Here is a 22372-nt window from a genome sequence, read left to right as displayed (position 1 = left end):
TTTTTTTTGAGACCGAGTCTCTCTCTTGCCTAGGCTTGAGTGGCACAATCTTGGCTCACTGCCGCCTCCTGGGTTCAGGCAATTCTCCTGCCTCAGCCTCCTGAGTAGCTGGGATTACAGGCACACGCCACCATGCCCAGCTAATTTTTTGTAGTTTTAGTAGAGACGGGGTTTCACCATGTTGACCAGGATGGTCTCGATCTGTTGACCTCATGATCCACCCCCCTCGGCCTCCCAAAGTGCTGGGATTACAGGCTTGAGCCACCGCGCCCGGGCCCTAGTAAAATTCTTAACAAACTAGGAATAGAAGAAAACTTTCTTACTTTGACAAAAGGCAGCTACATAAACCTATGACTAACAACATGCTTAAAGGTAAATGACTGAATGCTTTCTTCCTAAGATTGGGTACAAGACAAGGATGTACACTCTCACCACTTCTATTTAACTTTGGACCGAAGGTTCCAGCCAGTGTGATAAAGCAGGAAAATAAAAATACAAAAATAAACACAAAACCAACCGCAAAGGAAATGAAAACAATAATTACATTCAGGAGTTTATTCGGCTGGGAGCAAGGTGACACAGTTGCCTAACAGCCAAGCTCCCCTAACAAAGGAAGGTTCCTTCTTTATATAGGCTTATACTTTAGATGTTACACGTGGAAGAATCTTAGGTTTATAGCTTAACATATGAAAAGGGTCTCAGTTTACAGTCTTAGGAATTACATGAAAAGGGTTTCAGTTTACAGTCTTAGGGATTACATATGAAAAGGGCTTCGGTTTACAGTCTTAGGAGTGAAAAGGGAAAGTTTATAGTCTTAGGTATGAAAAGGGGAAGTTTACAGTCTTAGGAATGAAAAGGGGAAGTTGATCTGAGTTGCATTGGTCTCCCTCTTCACCCCCACTTTGAGACCCTGATGTCATTTTTTGGCTAACTACAGTAGTGATGAATCCTCTAATCATCTGAAGGAACAGGGGCAGTAGACAAGGGAGCAGTGAACAAACACCTATTATTATTATAACGCTTATGATGAGGGTTTTGAATCCTCCCAAGGATGAGAACCAACCTCCAAATAAGGACTCAGGGTTAAATCCGTGCCACACCTGCACAGGCACGTGTGCCACTTTGGTCATGTCTCGCACAATATCCTCCACTGCTTGCCCCTGGTCATCTATGTGCAGACGGCAGTTGGTTAGATTGAATTTTCCACAGACTCCCCCCTCAGCTGCTAGCAAATAATCTAGGGCCAGCCGGTTCTGATAAATCGCGTTTCTCATTTGAGTTTCTTGTTGGATCAAGAGGGACAGAGCTTTGCCCATTTCATTAGTGAGTATTTCCAAAACAGCCTGCAACCGGATGATCCGGTTGAGCATGTAAATAGGGGTCCGGTATCCCCATGAGCCATCTTCAGCCCATGTGGCCGGCTCATGGTACTCAATAATTCTCTCCGGTGGCCACTCACCATCTGTCCAATTCCCTAGTTTATATCTGTAATGCTGGCAGAGAAATCAGTAGACAGATTGCAAATGTTGTGACAGAGGTGGTGACCCCTGCTATGCCAGTTCCAAGGCCTACTGTGGAGGCTGCAAGCCCTATTCCTATGAGCAATGGAATTAGTTGTATAGCTCTTTTTGTCAGATAGGTGTCATTAGGGGGACAGGCAGTTTTCCTTACCATTGGCAAATTGGATTTTAGGAATAAGGAAGACTAAAGTACAGGTGCCTGTCCAGTTAGTAGAAAAACACATATAGGTAGAGAAGCCACATAGGAAGAAAAGGCCTGGGGCAAGGCAGAATTGAAAATGCAGGGTGAAGAGGTGAGAGGTAGTATTGAATGGGGACTCAGATGCCCAAATTCCTAAAGATCCAGCAAGGACAGCAGCTGTTAGGGGTTGAAGGGGAGATTGGTGCGGCAGCTGGGTAGTGGAAGTGGTTTGATATCATAATGTATGAGGAAGCGTGTGGTGTCACCAAATAGCCTGCTACTCACATTTGTAGGGGTGAGTATAAGTAAGCATGATGAAGGACGAGGAGGAGGGGCGGCACAAGGAGAGGGTAACCAAGGATGAAGTGAGACACAGGGAAGGTGTCTGCCTAAGCAATAATGACTGTTAATGTTTTTGAGATTATTAGTAGTGATAGAAGGTTTGTCAGTAAAGCGGAGTAGTTCTACCCCTATAGGCATGTTAATATGTGTGTTGTAGCTTTGGAGATGAAGGGTAAAGGCGCATTTCGAAGGTGGAAGGTTACCTAAGGGGATTCCAGTGGTTTGTTGACAGGAAATGTGTAGAGGGGCAGGAGTGGGGATAGTTGTTTGTGTAGTGAGGGGTCCTAGTATGGGCGGAGTGGAGTTGATATGAGGTGAGCGTTGCTGCAAACAGGTGCAGAGGAGCAAAGCAGCCTGTTGGTATGAAACATCTGAAGAGGTCCTGCTAAGTTTGTTTAAAAAGTAAAGAAGCTCTGTAGGAGGGTAGAGGCAGGGACTATCAAAAGAGGTACACAGATGTAAAGAGACAGGAGAGGTAGCCCAATCAGCCAGCAAGGCAGGAATGGCGGTATAAGAGGAGAAAGAAAGGGAGATACAAAGGCAGCAGTCTCTTGCCAACGATGGATTGGCATCATTGAGGAGGGAATGAGTTAGACTGACAGTATGTAAAAGACAACTAGGAAGGGGTAGAGAGTGACAGAATGGGACTCAGAATAAGAGTAAGTAGGAGAGTAAAACAGAGAACTTCATTAGGGTGAAAGAATTGGAGTCTTCCTTGCTACAAATTGTCATTTATCCACTCTAGAAAGGAATTAAAGGTGGCGTCTCTTGGGTAGAACCAGGAGATGTCAGCTAGGAGGGCTTACAGCAAGAGTGAGAACCTACAATGCAAACAAGTGCAGGGCATTTAGGGTCTAGGATTGCTCTTCAGGGATTTGAGTGAGCCTAAGGGAAGTAGAGGAGAGTACTTGTGACTTCCAAGAGGAGGTGGATGGGCTAAGTTGGTCGTCTGGTGGGCACAGTTTAATCCTGGAGCTATGAACCCAGTGGGGAGGGCCTTGCAGGCGGACAGCAGTTGGGGTACTGTAGACAACCAGGTAAGGACTTTTCCACTAAGACTGTAGAGCTGGATGGGTTAAGTCCTTGACCAGTACTGATCATCCGGCTAAGATGTCCTCATACGGCTGGGTATCTGGAGTGGGTAAGAGATTAGCAGCTCAGCGAATTTCCTGCCTTGTTTGTTGGAGAACTGAAAGATAGTCTCCAAGGGGGCTGGAGTCTGAAAGAAGTTTGGGCCCGAGTAGAAAGGTGCAGCCATACAAAAGTTCAAATGGGCTATACCCGGTGGGTTCCCGGGGAGTGGCAGGAATTTGGAGAAGAGCGATAGGCAGAAGAGCTACCCAGTCCTTTTTCAGTTGAAGGGTGAGTTTAGTAAGATGTGTTTTTAGAAGGCCATTAGCTTTTTCTACTTTCCCTGACTACTGAGGGTGGTAAGGCGCATGGATATTCCACTGAATGCTGAGGGCCTAAGAGACTGCTTGGGTGATTTGGCTAATGAAAGCAGGGCCATTATCTGATTGCATGGAAGTAGGCAGGCCAAACCTGGGGATGATACCATTTAATAGGCAAGAAATAACAGCAATAGCCTTTTCTGTTCCAGTAGGGAAGGCTTTAATCCACCCTGTGAAGGTATCCACCCATATAAGAAGATATTTAAATTTTTTGACACAGGGCATATGAGTAAAGTCAATTTGCCAGTCTTGTGAGGGAGTAAATCCTCGCACTTGATGGGTAGGAAAAGGTGGAGGTCTTAGAAATCCCTGGAGGTTGGTAGAGTGACAGATGGAGCACTGTGACGTGATTTTTTTAAGGACAGACTTCCATGAGGGGAAAGAGATGAGAGGTTCTCAGAGACAGACTAAAGGCTTATATCCTACATGAAAGCGGTTATGAAAGGAAGAGAGGATAGAATGAGCTTTCGAGGCAGGAAGAAGGAATTTTCTGTGATCTAGAAACCAATTACCTTGAGTGGGGAGTGTCTGATACTTGAATGATTCTGAGGTTGAATAAAGAGGGTTAATTGATGAGAAAGAAAAATACTGTCCACTAGGTGGGGATAGCAGCGTGTTGGCTGCTTTCCTAACTGTCTTGTCTGGTAATGCATTTCCTTGAGCAATGGGATCTGAAGTTTTTCGTGCCCTTTACAGTGGACAACCCCGGCCTTAGCTGGGAGGAGGGCAGCTTTAAGGAGGGCCTTTATTAAAGAAGCATTGATAATGGAAGATCCTTGTGTAGTGAGAAAACCTCTTTCTGCCCATATGACAGCATGGCAATGGACGATGTGGAAGGCATATTTGGAATCAGTATAGATGTGTACTCTGAGCCTTTTGGCCAGGGTAAGAGCACGTGTGAGTGCTATTAATTCAGCCTGTTGAGAAGTAGTAGATGGAGGGAGAGTGGCAGCTTCAATGATAGAAGTATGGGAAACAACAGCATAGCCAGCCTTTCCTGGAGAGGACTGGTTAGGTTTGGAAGAGCTGCCATCAATAAACCATGTGTGATCAGAGTCTGGAATAGAGGAAAGAGAGATTTGGGGAAAAGGGGAAACAACAATATGTACTGGGAGATATAGTTATGTGGTGCAGGAGTAGCATTCATGTTTGGTATTAGGTGAGAAGCTGGATTAAAATCGGGGCCATGTGCAGTAGTCACAGTGGGAGTTTCAATAAAGAGAAAATAGAGTTGGACTAGACATGGGGTGGATAACAGATGTGGAAGATGAGAAGAGGATATTAAAGCCTGGAGATTGTGAGAAGTGTATAAAGTAAGTGAAGCTTAGCTTGTGATTTTGAAAGCTTCCGGAAGAATTAGAGCGGCGGCCAGCAAACGTTGGGGCCAACCTAGGACAGTGAGGTCCAGTTGTCTAGAGAGGAAAGCAACAGGGCGCAGACCTGGCTCTTGTGTAAGAACTCCAACTGCATACCCCTGGATTTCAGCAGTATATAATGAAAAAGATTGAGACAAACTGGGGAGGGCTAGAGTGGGGGCCATTTTTAGAGCTGTCTTTAAGGAATGAAAGGAGTGAGGAAAGGATTTAGAATCAATAGGGTCAAATAAATTTCCTTTAGTGAGTTTATACAATGGCTTAGTTAGAATAGCAAAACCCGGTATCCAGAGGCGAAAGTAGCCAACCACACCCAGGAAGGAGAGACGCTGTTGTTCCAGAGGGGGTTGGGGTATCAGAGATTAGCTGGACCTGATCGCTAGGGAGAGCACGGGTGTTTTGTTGAAGGATGGTGGCCAGAAGGCATCCCTAGTTGAGCCTGGGTTGAAACTCATCGGTGGGTGGTCAAAGAGAGCGTCCTCTACGTTGACCTGCCACCAATATTGGCCATGATCCTGGTGGGTGAGTGACTAGGGTGAACATCTCCATGATAGTCAAACCCCTGGGGAAACTGGGTCCCTGGATCCGTGACCTACGTAGGATTTTCCGGTCATGAACCTCACGGAAGAACTTGGTTTACCTGATTTTCCTTGTTTTTGCGGTGGAAAAAGGACGAAACTGAAAGGCAGAGGAAGTGGAAAGGAAAAGACAAAAGGATGGGAAAGCAAGAAGAGAGACTGCTTACCAAAATATCCGGTGGTGTGTCTCTGTGGGCTGGTCTGATGACCCCAAGTAGATAGATCTCTTTATGAAAGTTGGAACAGGGGGCTAATCTCCTGTGGGAATTCCCCTGTCACAGATTTCAGCACCGAATGTTATTCATGTCCAATAGTACCAAATATTAAGTGCATTTAATAAAGAGGTCTTTCAAACAGAATTTGTGTGGGCAACAAGGCCGTTTTATTTCTCACTTGGGTGCAAGCGGGCCGAATCCGAGAAAGGAAAAGGCGAAGGGGGTAAGGTGGGAATTGGCTTTATAGGTTGGGGTAGTTTTTTGGGGGGCAGGGGTGTTACAGAGTAAGATCACAAGTTCAGTTGCAATGGCAGGGTTGGGTGAGAGGTATTTACATTATCATAAGAACAGTTAAGATGGCAGGGTTGTGTGAGAGGTATTTACATTATCATAAAAACATTTAAGATGGCAGGGTTGGGTGAGGGGCTTGTTGGGGAAGCTCCGATGGGCCAATGACAAACACAGGCAGGGGGTGGGATACATCAGCTGGGGGGCAGGCAGGACTTCAGGCTTTCAGGCTCCAGGCTTGCATATGAGACTTGACATTCGGGCTCCAGGCTTGCATATGGAGACCTGACAGGGTTATCCTAAATTGCAGAAACAAACTTAAAAACAACTGATGAGACTAGAATTTAATAAGTGTACTGTACATTTTTTTTTTTTTTAATTTTTTTTTAAGATGGGGTTTCACCATGATGGCCAGGCTGGTCTCGAACTCCTGACCTCAGGTGATCCACCCACCTCGGCCTCCCAAAGTGCTAGGATTACAGGCGTGAGCCACTGTACTTTTTTTTAAACATAATTTCTCTCTCCAGTTTCCCATTTTTACTAAAGACAAATCATAGTAAGACTGATTTGCTTTATTATACTTGATTATTTGTATAAAGTGCAATGAGAATAATTATTTTTTATATAAGCTGTTTTAAAATTGGCTTTGATAGAACTTTGTTCCACAGAAGGAATCTCAGATAAGACCTTTTTAGAGCCAAGCCCGGCCATAAGTTTGTACCCTCACATACCTATGAGGTGAGTAAATTCCCCTCCTTTTGGGCATCCAAGATAACTGGGGCTCCTGGACGTGTAAGGAAGGACATTCTTTACTTACCACAGGTCAGAAACCCTGTACAGGGACTGTTGTAGACAAGTTCTGAGGCCAATTTTCTAAGAGGCTTTTATTGGCTTTATAAATCAAGTTTGATTCCTTAAAAGAAAACACACCATTCCAATCAAACGGTTGGTAAAATAACCAGTGTTTGCACTTGTATCCTGGTGCAAAAGAAAAGATTCTTATTACACTTACGGAAATAACTATAGTGTCATAAATTAAGAATATTCACAAATAATTTCTGGAGAAATTAGGTAGAGAGAAACAAATATGCTTCAAATGTTATTCATAGCAATATACTTTACTCAATTGCCACGAGTTGCAAATAGCTCAAAAGATAATTTCCTTAACTCTGAAAAACAAAACAAAGGATCAGCAGCATTTTAAGCAAAGTTAAAAAGATTACTTTAGTCTTCTATTGGTTCAGCTAATTCAGTTAACTCCTGTTTTGCTTGATATTCATGAACGTTTCAGCTTTCCATGAGAGTTTTGAAATTGTTTTCCTTTATTTTAATGTCACAATTTCCAAAGTTATCAGAAACCTACATTTAAGAACATCTGTTAGAGTTCTATAGTTGATTATAAACCACATTTTGAAGAGGATTAAAACAAGACAACAATTGTGTGTGGATGACAAAAAGTCTTAGGATAGCCACTATTAAAGTCACAATTGATAAGGAAATTTGGTTCCTTCTGTGGCATGTAATGATTCTTTGTAACTATAATTATTCACAATGTACACTAAGTCATATCAGAATTATAAGACTTTTAAAAATAATTTTGGATACTTACCAATAACACATTTATACAATTACAGCCCAAAGCAATCCAAACACTGTTTTACATTTGATAATGCTTCCAGTATGATTTTTGTACCAAATAAGCCAAATGTAACTGTTGCATTAGTGCATTATTGATGACAAACCCAATTCTTTATAAAACCTTATAGACAAATGTATGCAATCTTAATCAGTTTGACTACAAAGTAAGATTTTCACAAACCTTTTATAATCCTTTACATATTTTTTGGTTTTCTTTTTCTTTTTCTTTAATTTTTAAATATTTTTGTTAAAGAGCAAATCATAGCTGGTTTCTGCTCTTAAAAAAACTTATGCTTTTATTCCAATGTTTAATTTATAGAAAAACTGAATACCCCTTTAACTTTAGCCCATATATTCACACAGAGAATCTCCTCCAATTAATTTTTCACAAACTTTCCACAACTTGCTTAAACCTTCAGCTTCATTCTATCTAACTCAAAATAATAATGTAACCATTTAATTGAAGAAAGAAAATTTACATTTCCATGACTTCTAATAATCTTTTATCAAAACACATTTCATTTTCCTTGCACACCTTATGTGTAGAACTCTTCCTCAGTATTTCAATTACATGTTACAATGTTAACATTTAGTGATTTTTTTTACTTTTGGTGAAGACCCTGGCTTGTAAGCATTTTAATTATGTACTGGGCATGGAGCCTAGGGACACAGACAGAAATGCAGATAGGTCTGACTTTTTCCTGCATTGCTAGTGGGTATGGTTAACACCCCATGTCCCCAGGCCTTATCTAGAATCTAATGTCGTCAAAGTAGGTAAATTGAGCAATTTTCTAAAGTAAAAGAAGCAGCTTATGACCATAAAGCATTTGGCAAACCTAGTATCTGACCTGCATAATTTTGACCAAATGTTTAAATTTTTAAGATATTTTAATTTTACCAATAATCTTTAAAACTGTCATTTCCCAAAGAATACTTAAGTCAGATGAACAAAATAAAAGGCATTATAATTTAATTTTTCTCACAAAAATATGACTTAAGGACTTATTATTTTTAACCAATTAATCAAAGCTCTTTTATATATAAACATCACACACATGATACATATAAATACTCATACAGATAAAAGATAAAGGACTCATCTCCTAAGATGAGAATTAAACCCTGAACCCAGGCCACCACTATGAAAGAGAAAGCACAGCCACATGGTTACAAGGTCAAGCTCCCAAGGACATACCAGACAAGAGGGAAACCTCATCCAGTTTTTTTCCGAGGACTTGCAGCAAAGTTTGTAATTGACCAGTTTGCTAGTCCATCTTGAACAGCAGGCTTATAGGTGTCCTAAGCCCGTGTTCTATCCTAAGGTACCCTTCTTTATGACAGAACAATACCGAATGGCACACGAAACACTCCAGATTGGCTACAGCTTAAGACTAGCCTCTCAAATCCTTTCTTCCATTAATCAAAACTTTGTAAGAAATAGTCGATTTTTGCCATTCCTACAACCAGTTTGCACAGAGAGAGACAGACTAAAGTATTGTCTGACGCAGGGTGGGGAAGGGGAGGCGCTCAGGGAAGCCAGAGAAAGACCCACTCATTGCAGTGACAGCGAAAAGTTCAGTCGGCTGCTTCTTGATAGTGAAGGGATCTTTTCCAGCAGTCCCATCAGTCTCGAGTTTCCCCTTTATGGGAGGAAAAAGCTCCTCATATCGCAATGATCTTGTACATGCCTAACCCTGTCACCCACAGCTGTCAGCAAGGAGTACAAGGCAGATTATTCCAAGGAGAACAGAAGTTAACATCCCGTAGTGCCAAACCTGTTCTTAGCTGAAAGGGACTTTACTGAGAGGGGCTTTTGACCCCCTAAATCTTAGAAGGGACTCTAATCCTCCTTAGTTGGGCCTCTAACCCAATCCCATTCCTTATCTGGGTATACTACCACTTACCCAAAATTGTCCAATCAGTGCTGCAGTCTACCTCCTTTGAGTCACGGGTCTCCCCAGTATCGTCCCTGTAGGGTCCACCTGCTTACAAACCAGGGTCTTCACTAAAAGTAAAAATCACCAGAAAGATGTTACCAGACCCCACCACTTACCCAAAGTTAGCCTTTGGGTCGGGGGTTTTCACAGTATAGTCCATTATGTAGTCACCGGAAAGATATTACAGGATCCCACTACTTACTTACTGGGGGCTTATGCACTATAATCCCATCTGGGTAGCCAGAAAGATGTTACAGGAAAGGAATCTGGATTCAGACCCCAAGAGAGGGTTCTTGGATCTGGCACAAGAAAGAATTCAGGGCAAATCCATAGAGTAAAGTGAAAGCAAGTTTATTAAGAAAGTAAAGGAATAAAAGAATGACTACTCCATAGACCGAGTAGCCCCAAGGGCTGCTGGTTGCCCATTTTTATGGTTAGTTCTTGATGATATGCTAAACAAGGGGTGGATTATTCATGCCTCCCCTTTTCAGACCATTATAGGGTAACTTCCTGACTTTGCGATGGCATCTATAAACTGTTGTGGTGCTGGTGTTCAGTGTAGCAGTGAGGATGACAAGAGGTCATTCCCGTCACCATCTTGGTTTTGGTGGGTTTTAGCCAGCTGCTTTATTGCAACCTATTTTATCAGCAAAGGTTTTATGACATGTATTTTGTACCAGCCTCCTATCTCATCCTGTGACTTAGAATGCTTTAACTGTCTGGGACTGCAACCCAGGATGTTTCAGCCTTACTTTACCCAGTCCCTACTCAAGGTGGAGTCAGTCTGGTTCACACACCTCTAACAACTTGATTTATTTGCCTCTTTTATCAGCTTTTGTTTGTGCACACAGTTGCCTCTTCCATTTAAATCTTAGTGCAGTGGTTCTCAAAGTGTGTATGGGGACTGACACTTTCAGAGAGTTGGCTAGGTTAAAACTATTTTCATAATAATCCTAATGCAATATTTGCTCTTTTTACTTCATTCTCTTGTGAGTATAATGTCAGGGAAATATATTTTTTTCCCATGAAAATGTGTTACCACATAATGGTTTTACTGTTGATGTCTTAAATGAGTTGGCAACTATTTTTAAAATTTGTTTTCATTTACAACATGGTAAATATTGAGAGCTGAAATCCACATGAACAAAAGCAATTTTGGGATCTTCAATAGCTTTTAGGAGTATGAAAAGTTATTGAGATAAAAGTTTGAAAACCGTTGCCCTTGTCTATCTGCCAATTACAGGAACTCCTATTTACCATATTTGTTATCAGAGGATTACACAATGAATTGGAGTTAGTTTTCTTTGAGTGATAACTTGTCTTTTTTTTTTTTTTGGGACGGGGTTTCGCTCTTGTTACCCAGGCTGGAGTGCAATGGCGCGATCTCGGCTCACCGCAACCTCCGCCTCCTGGGTTCAGGCAATTCTCCTGCCTCAGCCTCCTGAGTAGCTGGGATTACAGGCATGCGCCACCATGCCCAGCTAATTTTTTGTATTTTTAGTAGAGACGGGGTTTCACCGTGTTGACCAGGATGGTCTCGATCTCTTGACCTCGTGATCCACCCGCCTCGGCCTCCCAAAGTGCTGGGATTACAGGCTTGAGCCACCGCGCCCGGCGATAACTTGTCTTAATTGCAAAATCATCTACTTCAAGATAAACTATAGCATTTGGCCAGAATGTCATTTAGATATGCAGCAAGTGTTAATACAGGATTTCTATTTGTTTTTCTTGGTGATGTTTAATGAAAATAAACACAATCCTAGTAAAAGGAGAGGCGTAAGTGTGGAAAGGATTTGGAACAGTGTCTAGCATAAGAGTAAGCCCTTAACACAGGTAGTGATTATTATTACCTTTCACAGTCGCTATTCATTTATTTATTTATTCAAGTATTTATTGAATACTATATGCCAGGCTCAATGGTCTGTATTGGGGATTCAGTAAAGGGCAAAACACAAACAATTCTGCCTTCAAGGACATTATAGTCAAGTGGGAGAGGCAGTTGAATCATGACATAAAAATTCCAATTCCAAGCTGTGGTTAGCAAACGAAGTGATAGACATGTAAGTAGACAAAGATTTGACCTGATTTTCAGAGTCAGTAAAAGCTTCTCTGAAGTCCCACTTGAGTTGCAATTTGAAAAACGGGCAGGAGGAATTAAGGAGACACAAAACAAAGAGTAGCATGCTGAGCATGTTTAAACACACTGCTTTAGAAAGAGAATGATGAGGGGGCCAATGCGGCTGAAACCTAAAGAGTCAGGGCCAGAGTGGTAACTGTTTAATGGCAAAAACCACAACTACTTTTGTACCAACCTAATAGTAGTAGGTTAGAGCCCAAGCCATTGAGGGATTTTTAAGGCTTTGCCAAGAATTTTAGACTTTTATCACATGATCAGTGGGGAGCCATGGAAAGCTTTAGGAAAAGTGTGACAACCTTAGATTTGTGTTTTCAAAAGATCATTGGTACTGGTGTGTAGTGCAGGGGTGACAGGCAGGGAGACTATTTACAGGGCTATGGCAGTATCCCAGTGAAAGATGGCAGGAGCCTGGAACAGGGTAATGGCAGTAGAGACACAAAGAAGTGGATGAATTTGGGACGTATAATATTTCGGAAGCAGGGCCACAGGGCCTGGTGATTAATCAAAACTTTGGCAGAAGAATCACACAAAGTCGAAGACCCTCCCCAGCAAAATCAGCTCATGCGTTATTGATAAGTCGCAAAATCTTCCCCATTGTCCCTTGGCAAAGATTCAAAAGCCCTGGTGATACTTAGGGCAGACACTGTACTCAGTCCACACAAAGCGCGTGCACAAGGCCACACCCAAGACTTTATTCCCTGGACGTCAGCGGCATGGAAGCGCAAGGTTTCCTGGGCAACGCCATTGTCACAGCTCCGAGCAGGCGGGGTTGACAGCTAAGGACAACGGCCAGAAGAGAACTCCGGAAGAGAGGGAGAGTCAGAGCACGGGGAAAAATGGACAACACGCGCCTCGGCTCCCGCCATTGCGGGTGATTCGAGGACTCAGCACCAGGCGAGAGTAGGGCCCGGGAAGAGCCAGAAAAACCCGCCTGTGATTGGCCATCCGGGGGTATCTGTCGCTTGTGATTGGGTGGAGCCAAGACAGAGAGCTGCATTTTGAACCGCGCAGGGTTCTGGGTAGCAAAGGCCTTCGAAGGGTCTTAACCGAAAGTGGGAGTGGGAAGGTCGCCAACAAACGGCTGAGCTCACAATCCCGGCCGGGGCTAGGCCGGGGCGTCCCCCTCCCCCATGGAGAGGGCCAGGCCGGAGCCGCCGCCTCAGCCGCGCCAACTGCCGCGGGTTCCTCCACCGCGCCCGTTGCGTCCCGCTCCGCCCCCGCTGCCGGTCGAGGGTGCCTCCTTTTGGGCAGCGGCCGGGGAGCCCCCTCCGTCGCCGCCCACACCGGGCGTGGCCGCCATTGCGACGCTGGCTTCCTCGTGCGGGGAGGCCGCGTCGGCCGGCTTACAGTCAGCGGCGCGGCGGCTGGTGCAGGTGAACCCGGAGCAGGTGTTGCTGTTACCACAGCCTCAGGCCGGAGACGAAGACGCCGCTGCCTCGCCCGCGCAGGCGCGACTGCTGCAGTTTAGGCCCGACCTGCTGCTCCTGCCGTCGCCGGCCGCGTCCGAGGGCGCCCCCTTCAGGCCCGACTTGCACCCGGTGCAGCCGCGGGTGCTGCATGTCAAGGCCGAGAAGCAGGAGCTGGGGCCTGGCCTGGACCCGTCCGTGGGGCCTCAGGGGGCGGTGGAGACCGGCCCTAGAGCCTCCAGGGCGGTCAAGGTGGAAGGCCCCGGGCCCGCCCTCGACTACTTCCGAGGGAACGAGAAGGGCAAGCTGGAGGCGGAGGTCATGCGGGACGCGAGGCAAGGCGGGGAAGGCAAAAGCCCGGCGGCCACCCTAGAAGGAGTCATCAAAACGGAGGAACCCGAGAGACTCCTGGAGGACTGCAGGCTCCGCGCCGAGCCCGCGTCCAATGGCCTGGTTCATGGCAGCGCGGAGGTCATCCTGGCCCCGCCGTCCGGTGCCTTTGGGCCTCACCAGCAAGACCTGAGGATCCCTTTGACTCTCCACACCGTTTCGCCCGGGGCCCGAATCCAGTTTCAGGGAGCTCCGCCTTCAGAGCTGATAAGATTGACCAAGGTCCCCCTGACACCAGTGCCTATTAAAATGCAGTCCCTACTGGAGCCTTCTGTAAAAATTGAAACCAAAGATGTCCCGCTCACCGTGTTGCCCTCAGATGCAGGTATTAGACAGCAGGGGAGTCTGGTTTTGAAAACTGCGCCTGTGTTGCCCCATAGCTGATAATGTCAGCCGTTCCCAAGTCTAAACTACAACAGTAAAGCTATGGTACTGATTCTTTTCAGGGCAGAGTCTGTACAGGTGTCACTTCTGATCGACTTGTACATGTAGCAGTAAAATAGACAAACACCTTCAAGGTTCTCAAGTATTTTTTTTAAAAATCTATTTTAAGGCTCATTTAGATAGGACTAATTTTTGTACTCAAAAATAGAAGTATTCTTGCTAGACAACACAGAGCCCTCCGTTTATATGCTACAAATAAGGTTAAACATATTGTATTATAGTAGCTCAGTACTTTTTTTTTTTTTTTTTTTGAGACGGAGTTTCGCTCTTGTTACCCAGGCTGGAGTGCAGTGGCAAGATCTCAGCTCACCGCAACCTCCGCCTCCTGGGTTCAAGCAATTCTCCTGCCTCAGCCCCCTGAGTAGCTGGGATTACAGGCGCGCTCCACCATGCCCAGCTAATTTTTTTTTTGTATTTTTGGTAGAGACGAGGTTTCACCAGTGTTGACCAGGATGGTCTCAATCTTGCCCTCGTGATCCACCCGCCTTGGCCTCCCAAAGTGCTGGGATTACAGGCTTGAGCCACCGCGCCTGGCCCATTAGCTCAGTACTTTTATATGTATCAAGATACAGAAGAAATAATGATGTTTAATGAAAAAAGTGATTATAATTAACTGGAAAGTTTATACCAATTATAGAGGCTGTCTTTAAAATGAACAATCAACATTCTTCTAGCAGAAAACAATATGTGATCCAATGTAATATTTTAGTGTTTATTCCTCTGAAAGGTAAGGACTTATAGAAATATTGAAAAGAATACGGTAGAATGAGCTATAAAAAATTGTTTTTAAAGAAATGACCAGTTGTAGCAGTAGCAAGTACCAATAGATGTTTTTATTTCTATCCAGTATTTCCAAATATATTGTTAGTAAATCCTTAAGATTTAGTTCACACAGGACGCTTTGCCAGTGCACATCTTGGAAAGTCATATTAATCTTTGGTTCATATTTTCATTAACTTTGTTTTTTTTAAATTTTATTTGTTGATTCTTCCCCTCCACTCTACCCTGTTGCTTTTATCTTTAGCATTTTTTAGACTTTATTTTCATTTTCTAAGAGAAAGAAAAGGAAAGCTTTCTTTATACTTCATATTTCATCCTTAGTGTTTTAAAGAAATTTTTTATATTAAGTAATCCTAAAATATAATAAATGTATGGACAGTTATTTTTGATAAACTACATGAGAGATGAATTTAGATAACTTCCTTTGTTGAAATTTCAACTGGCTCTATGATATTTTTTAAAATTTTATCTTATCAAAAAGAGACGCTGGTCTTGAACTCCTGGGCTGAAGCAGTCCTCCGCCTCAGCCTCCCAAAATACTGGGATTACAGGTGTGAGCCATTGCACCTGCCTTCGGTGACTTTCAAAAAATTATTAATATTATTTTGAGATGGAGTCTCATCTGTTGTCCAGGTTGGAGTGCAGTGGCGTAATCTCAGCTCACTGCAACCTTTGCCTCCCAGGTTGAAGCAATTCTCATGCCTTAGTCTCACGAGTAGCTGGGACTACAGGCATGAACCACTATACATGGCTAATTTTTGTATTTTTAGCAGAGATGGGGTTCCATCATGTCGGCCAGGCTGGTCTCCAACTCCTTACCTCAGGCGATCCACCTGCTTTGGCCTCACAAAGTGCTGGGATTATAGGTGTGAGCCACCGTACCAGGCCCCAAAAATAATTTTTATTATTTCCTCTAATTTTTCTCCCAGGACACAGGACTAGTGTTGATGATTCAATGTGGTAGGAGCTTCACCTTCATAGTAAAATACAACTAATATAGTATTATAATATTATAAATATTTTTGCTTGAAAGGACACTAGAGCAGCATGTAGATGAGTTGCTGTGAACATTTATAAAGAACCTCTCTACCTAGCTAAGATTATAGTCATGAGTAAGTCACGCATGGTTCCTGTTCTTTAATGATAAAATATTTTTATTGGGAAATGAACCAAATGTTAATTATTGTTAGAGGTATTAATAATACAGATCAAAGAAGTAATAAGCCAGCAATTTACTGTCTTCAACATGATTATTTCCCCAATATCTTAAACAGTATTATTCTCTTTGAGGAAAAGAAGTCATACTAAAGTGTGGTTCAGAATGGCAAGTTCAGGGGTTGTAGGGAATGTTGGAATACTGACAGGTTTTTTTGGTTATAGAAGTGTACATTTTCTCCAGATATTTCAAAAATAAGTGTAGATGGAGGCATACTTCACCTTAAAATTGTATGTGTATGTCACATTAATTTAGTATCTTAATTTTTGTCACATAGGCATACCAGATACTCCCTTCAGTAAGGACAGAAATGGTCATGTGAAGCGACCCATGAATGCATTTATGGTTTGGGCAAGGATCCACCGACCAGCACTAGCCAAAGCCAACCCAGCAGCCAACAATGCAGAAATCAGTGTCCAGCTCGGGTTAGAGTGGAACAAACTTAGTGAAGAACAAAAGAAACCCTATTACGATGAAGCACAAAAGATTAAAGAAAAGCACAGAGAGGAATTTCCTGGTAATCAAATGAAATAATGCCTCTTCTTTTAAATGAATTTATTTAGTTAAAGATTAGGTTAGGTTGAGATTGAAAGACAAAAATGTATAGTTTTTTTTGAATATGTACAATAAAGGGAATAATGAATATTATAACAATGATTGAAATGACACTGGGCATGAGTTTCCTTAAATAGAACTAAGCAAAGGGATATCTGATTTCATATTCACCAACCCATACAAATCAGAAGACATGCAGTTTTTTTTGTGGTTTGACTTAGATAGATATAAATTTAATGAAGATATAAATTTAATAAAAGTACATCTCCAAAGTTTTAGGCTATAATTTTTCAAGTAAACTATAGAAGTGTTAAAATGAAACAACAGAAAAAAAATACAGTACATACTTAAGGAGAATGAGGTATTATTACCATATTCCATTTTAACATATGATTGTCGGAACATAGTCCTGCCTTCTGATTGATAGATTTAGCCCCATCACGATACAGTGTGAAATGAGTCTGATTTCTCCCCAGCAGTGAGAACATTGGGATTAGGTTTAGGAAAATGCACTGTTTATGGCCAGCATGACTATGCAAGATGGAACAAAAATTTTTTTCTGAAATATTGGCAGAGAGGCTCTAGGAATGACGGTCAGAGGCAGCAACTTTAGGGAACCAGTGATTGTTCCAGTTACACAGTGGCTGCAAATGCCATAGTTCCACTGTTCTGACTTTGGAAGAAGTTGAGTTATTTGTGGACTTGGAGATTGCTGAGTCTAGGAGAGTGACTCTTCTTGAACTAGGCATAAAAATAGTGACTGATCATTAGTGACTATTGCATTGTAAGATGTATTCAATTGTATCTTACAGAAAGTGAGGAAACAGGAGATGAATAATGTCATAGTGAGGCATTGTTTGATAAGGTAGAGGAAAAGCTTTGGGATTCAAGTATAGTGGTTTTGATGTTGACTCTACTACAGATTCATTCTGTGTCATTGGTTATAAAACATTGACCCTCTTCCTTTCAATTAGGAGTTATAACACTGGCCACTAGTCAGGAACTATTTGGATATGTATGTTAAAATATACAGTGGAACAGTCATTTACTGAAATAGTATCCCAGAGTTGGAAAAGATACTTTAGACAGTAATTTATTTTTAAAAACTTTAAAGTGCCTTGCATTTTAATATGAAAAAAATATTTAAAGGCTAAATAGAGTCTATACATTTAAACGTATTTTATCTTCTATAGGTTGGGTTTATCAGCCTCGTCCAGGGAAGCGAAAACGCTTCCCTCTAAGTGTTTCCAATGTATTTTCTGGTACCACACAGAATATCATCACTACAAATCCTACAACAGTTTATCCTTACCGCTCACCTACGTACTCTGTGGTAATTCCCAGCCTACAGAACCCCATCACTCATCCAGTTGGTGAGTTAGTTTTATTGTAGATGACTATTTTTTAAATAGCTGCAAGAAAATTTTACCTCAAGTTGAAGTTTTCTTTCTGTTAGTCTTAAGAATTTGGAACAACAGTATTAAGAAAAAAATCAAGAAGAGGGAAAGAGAACATTAAATAAGAGAAAAAAAATTTCAGCAGACATCAAAACACTTCGTTTGTCAGAGTAGCAAATAATCCATGTGTAAAACCTCAGACCTTTCAGGGAATCAGGATGAGCCCATAGATTAGGCAGATAATGCAGGAAATGACTGAGGTAATTCAATAGGAAAAAGGAGAGTCTTTTTACTATCTGTATAAAAGAATGCCTTGCTAAGGGGTATGAAGCATCCTGTCCTGGAACTTAGTAATGATGCTGATTTGTTGAGACCATTCTCTGCTGCTCTAGAAAAGCAATGGAAGTAATCTATTTTCTACCAAATATTTGTTTGGTTCATTATATTAATCTAAATGCCTCCTCTGAGTTCTTTACATTCTTCTTGTTGATTTTAAAAATGAAAAATTGAGAATCTAATATCTTAATAACTTGTTATAGGGCTATCCATCATTGGTTTGTTTTTCCAGAACGTATTTTAACCATCTTTTTTTTTTTTTTTTTTTTTTTGAGACGGAGTTTCGCTCTTGTTACCCAGGCTGGAGTGCAATGGCGCGATCTCGGCTCACCGCAACCTCCGCCTCCTGGGTTCAGGCAATTCTCCTGCCTCAGCCTCCTGAAGCTGGGATTACAGGCACGCACCACCATGCCCAGCTAATTTTTGTATTTTTAGTAGAGACGGGGTTTCACCATGTTGACCAGGATGGTCTCGATCTCTTGACCTTATGATCCACCCGCCTCGGCCTCCCAAAGTGCTGGGATTACAGACTTGAGCCACCGCGCCCGGCCTTTAACCATCTTTTAAGGAGAGTTTTATACATTCACTACTTCCTATAACTTTTTTTAAATTTTGAGACAGGGTCTCACTCTGTCACCCAGGCTGTAGTGCAGTGGCAGGATCACAGATGACTGCAGCCTTGCCCTCCGGGGCTCAAGGATTCTCCCACCTCAGGCTCCCTAGTTGCTGGAGCTACAGATGCACACCCCCATGCCCAGCTAATTTTTTGTATTTTTTTATAGAGACAGAGTTTTGCAATGTTACCCATGCTGGTGTCAAATCCTAGGCTCAAGTGATCCACCTGCCTCGACCTCCCAAAGTGCTGGGACTATAAGTGTAAGCCACCACACCCAGTCCACTTTCTTAAAACTGCTAAGACTGCTTAAACATACTGCTTTTCCTAGTTTTTTTTTTTTTTCCTTAAAACCTTCTAGTAATAAAGCCACCCCTATGAGTTGAGAGTTTTAGATACCTTGGAAACTGAGTTATTAGAATCCTAAGCATTTTCAGTTTTTTTAAAATGTATCATTTTAGCAATTGATAGCAACAAGCTACATTTCAGATGTTTAGATTCAAGAGAGTGATGCAGAGAGCTGATCCTATAGCCCTGTTCCCTCCTAGCACAGTCAAGCACTCTCAGCCTTCACTATTTGGTAGTGACTTATTTAATCTTGTATTTCAACCCAGTCTGAAGTATAACTTTGTCCGCTTTCCTTGCTTTTCTGTTATGTTATTTGTTTATTTGTTTATTTATTTATTTATTTATTTATTTAGAGACAGAGTCTTGCCCAGGTTGAAGTGTAGTGGTACGATCTTCGCTCACTGCAGCCTCTGCCTCCTGGGTTCAAGCAATTCTCCCACCTCAGCCTCTAAGTAGCTGGGACTACAGGTGCATGCCACCATGCCCATCTAATTTTTGTATTTTTAGTCAAGACAGGGTTCCACCATGTTAGCCAGGCTCATCTTTGAACTCCTGGAGTCAAGTGATCCACGCATCTTGGTCTCCCAAAGTGCTGAGATTACAGGCATGAGCCACCATGCCCAGCCTGTGTTATATTATGATTTTTGTTTTCATAATATAAGTTTCTTCTTTTTGTCCCTTTTTCCGAGACCTTACTTACATCTGCTTCTACCCGCTGTTAAATGCTGTATATTTTCCCAGAAACAGAATTAACAATGTTCTTATTTGAAGCAGCTGACATTTGATATATTTTATATCATTCTGAGCAAAGACAAGGATTGAGTAAAAACTGGAAGATTGCTTCTAATGTTGATAGGGTGCTTTCTCCATGATGTTATATTTAAGTATGGTAGGCAGAATTATAGGAAGCGTTTCAGAGCTATACACAACAGTAATAAAATCTAAGACAAGAATGATTTTCTTGTTTGTGCTTAGTTTTTTGCAATATCCCTTATTTCTGATGATATATAGTGTCAGTAAAGATTCATTTCTTGGGTCAGCTGTAGTGACTCATGCCTGTAATCCTAATACTTTGGGAGGCCAAGGTGGGAGGATCACCTGAGCCTAGGAGTTCAAGACCAGCTTGGGCAACATAGCAAGACCCTGTCTCTAAAAAGAAAAAACAAGTATTTCTTGCATCTCAAAAGATAAACAGAGAACATTATCTTATAAGCATAATTTAGGAATTATTAAGATATACATCTTAATAATAAATGGTGAAATTTATCTGCTATTTTGTTCCTCAATCATACAGCTTTGAAATATTTTCTTATAGATTGTTCTCATCAACTTGGCATTATATTACCTAGAGGAGTTAGTATCACTTGCAAATTTGGAAATTTCACTGTATATTTAATATTCTAAATTATTTGTGAAACGAGTTAGAACAGATTATAGCACACATCTCTTAGGGAATCATAATTTTAATATCTTGTCATGTGCAGATGCTAATTTATACACTTTTTTGTTTGTTTCAAGTAATTTCATATTCTAAATATGAAGTTATGGTAATTTTGTTTTTCAAGCATATTTGCTTTATTCCCATGAAAGATATCAAGATAGTGAGGTACATAATTTTTCTTATATAGAAACAATTTGCCCTATTTTTTTGTAGTAAGCTTTGTGCATTAATATCATACTGTATAGATTTCACCACCATTTCAGATGTAGACTCACCAAGCTAGGGTTCTCAAGATCACATTTCAATAGCTGAAGGTTATGTTGACTTTCTAAAAATCTCTGGCAGGGGGCATTTGTACCTACTTTGTCTAAAATTTTCTCAGTTCTACCCTTGAGGGTTTTTTAAAAAACTTATATCTATATGTTTTTTGAGATGAAATCTCACTCTGTCACCTATGCTGGAGTGCAATGGCACGATCTCAGCTCACTTCAACCTCTGCCTCCTGGATTCAAGTGATTTCCCTGTCTCAGTCTCCTGAGTACCTGCGATTACAGGCATTTGCCACCACATCTGGCTAATTTTTGTGTTTTTAGCAGAGACTGGTTTCATCATGTTAGTCAGGCTAGTTTTTCAAATACCTGACCTCAGGTGATCGGCCCGCCTTGGCCTCCCAAAGTGCTGAGATTACAGGTATGAGCCACCATGCTGGGACAGAGGTGTTTGTTTGTTTGAGACCGAGTCTTGCGTTGTTGCCAGGCGTGATCTCGGCTCACCGTAACCTCTGACTCCCTGGTTCAAGTGATCCTTCTGCCTCAGCCTCCTGAGTAGCAGGATTATAGGCACACGCCACCACACCCCACTAATTTTGTATTTTTAGTAGAGACAGGGTTTCACCATGTTGGCCAGGATGGTCTAGAATCCTGACCTCGTGATCCACCCCCCTCAGCCTCCTAAAGTGCTGGGATTACAGCCATGAGCACTGCACCCGGCCTTTTTTTTTTTTTTTTTTTTAAATAATTCTTAGGAATGCCACCTAAGATCTATTTATATTCTTTTTGTCAATTAGATTGGAACATTCTTTGAACTTGCCATTATACTGTAGTTGATCTAATATTCTTAACCTATTTGCTTTGAAAGTTAGGGTTCAGAAATCTTCTTAAGGTCTTCTTTAGTAGAAAGGGATTTATTGAGTCTCTCTGTCCTCTTTCAGTTACTGTTTACACCCTAATGACTAAATAATTCTGCCGATTCTTTCCTTTCTGTAAAAATATTTGGAGTCAGTTAGTATTGAACTTTGAGTTCTCTTAGATATGGCTCCTTCAGTTTTCCTTTGGACTGCCTAATTTTTTTTTGCATTCGCCTCACCGCACTTGGGCTTATTTGTACCTTTTAACAAGCTTTTGAAGGTTTTTCTTTTTTTTATTGGACAGCTAGCCATAGTAAACTTTGTGATTTTGCGGCACATTTCTTTCTTCTGTGTTTTTAGCATTGCCATGTAAAATAATCTCCATTTTTCTATGAACTTTTTATTTTACTTAATCTCTATCAGCCTTTTTTCCCTAGCCAATATCAATATTCCAAAAATTGAATAACCCCAGGGTAGATTTTTTGACTTTCTTTTTAGCCAGGGTCATAAATTTAAATATGTTGTGATTTCTACTGCATAATATTTCACACACTGAATTCATGGATTTATAGTAATATTTCTCCATTATTTGGCTCTCAACCAAGTTTCTTCCTTTCCCTTTTTTCCTCCCTTCCCCTCCCCTCCTCTCTCCTCCTATTC

At 41.8% G+C, this 22372-nt stretch overlaps 1 protein-coding gene and 1 long non-coding RNA gene across 3 annotated transcripts in view; both read left to right on the top strand.

The window, feature by feature from the left end:
- Positions 1-650: 650 nt before the first annotated feature.
- LOC119469277 lies at positions 651-10714 on the top strand. Its single transcript, XR_005198082.1, has 3 exons — positions 651-791; positions 835-840; positions 10705-10714. It is a non-coding gene; the product is annotated as an uncharacterized LOC119469277 (long non-coding RNA).
- A 1837-nt stretch (positions 10715-12551) lies between these two features.
- The window catches only part of SOX30 (SRY-box transcription factor 30), a 27277-nt gene continuing 17456 nt past the window's right edge, over positions 12552-22372 (top strand). For both annotated transcript variants that reach the window (XM_017517090.2, XM_017517089.2), the window contains exons 1-3: positions 12552-13781; positions 16174-16413; positions 17645-17824. In XM_017517090.2, coding sequence (XP_017372579.1) covers positions 12791-13781; positions 16174-16413; positions 17645-17824 — 1411 coding nt within the window. In that variant the 5' untranslated portion in view covers positions 12552-12790. The remainder of the gene's footprint in view (positions 13782-16173; positions 16414-17644; positions 17825-22372) is intronic.

The sequence above is a fragment of the Cebus imitator genome, unplaced genomic scaffold, assembly GCF_001604975.1.
Source record: "Cebus imitator isolate Cc_AM_T3 unplaced genomic scaffold, Cebus_imitator-1.0 Scaffold616, whole genome shotgun sequence".
NCBI classification, from domain to species: domain Eukaryota; kingdom Metazoa; phylum Chordata; class Mammalia; order Primates; family Cebidae; genus Cebus; species Cebus imitator.
This window is presented reverse-complemented; position numbering and strand designations above follow the sequence as displayed.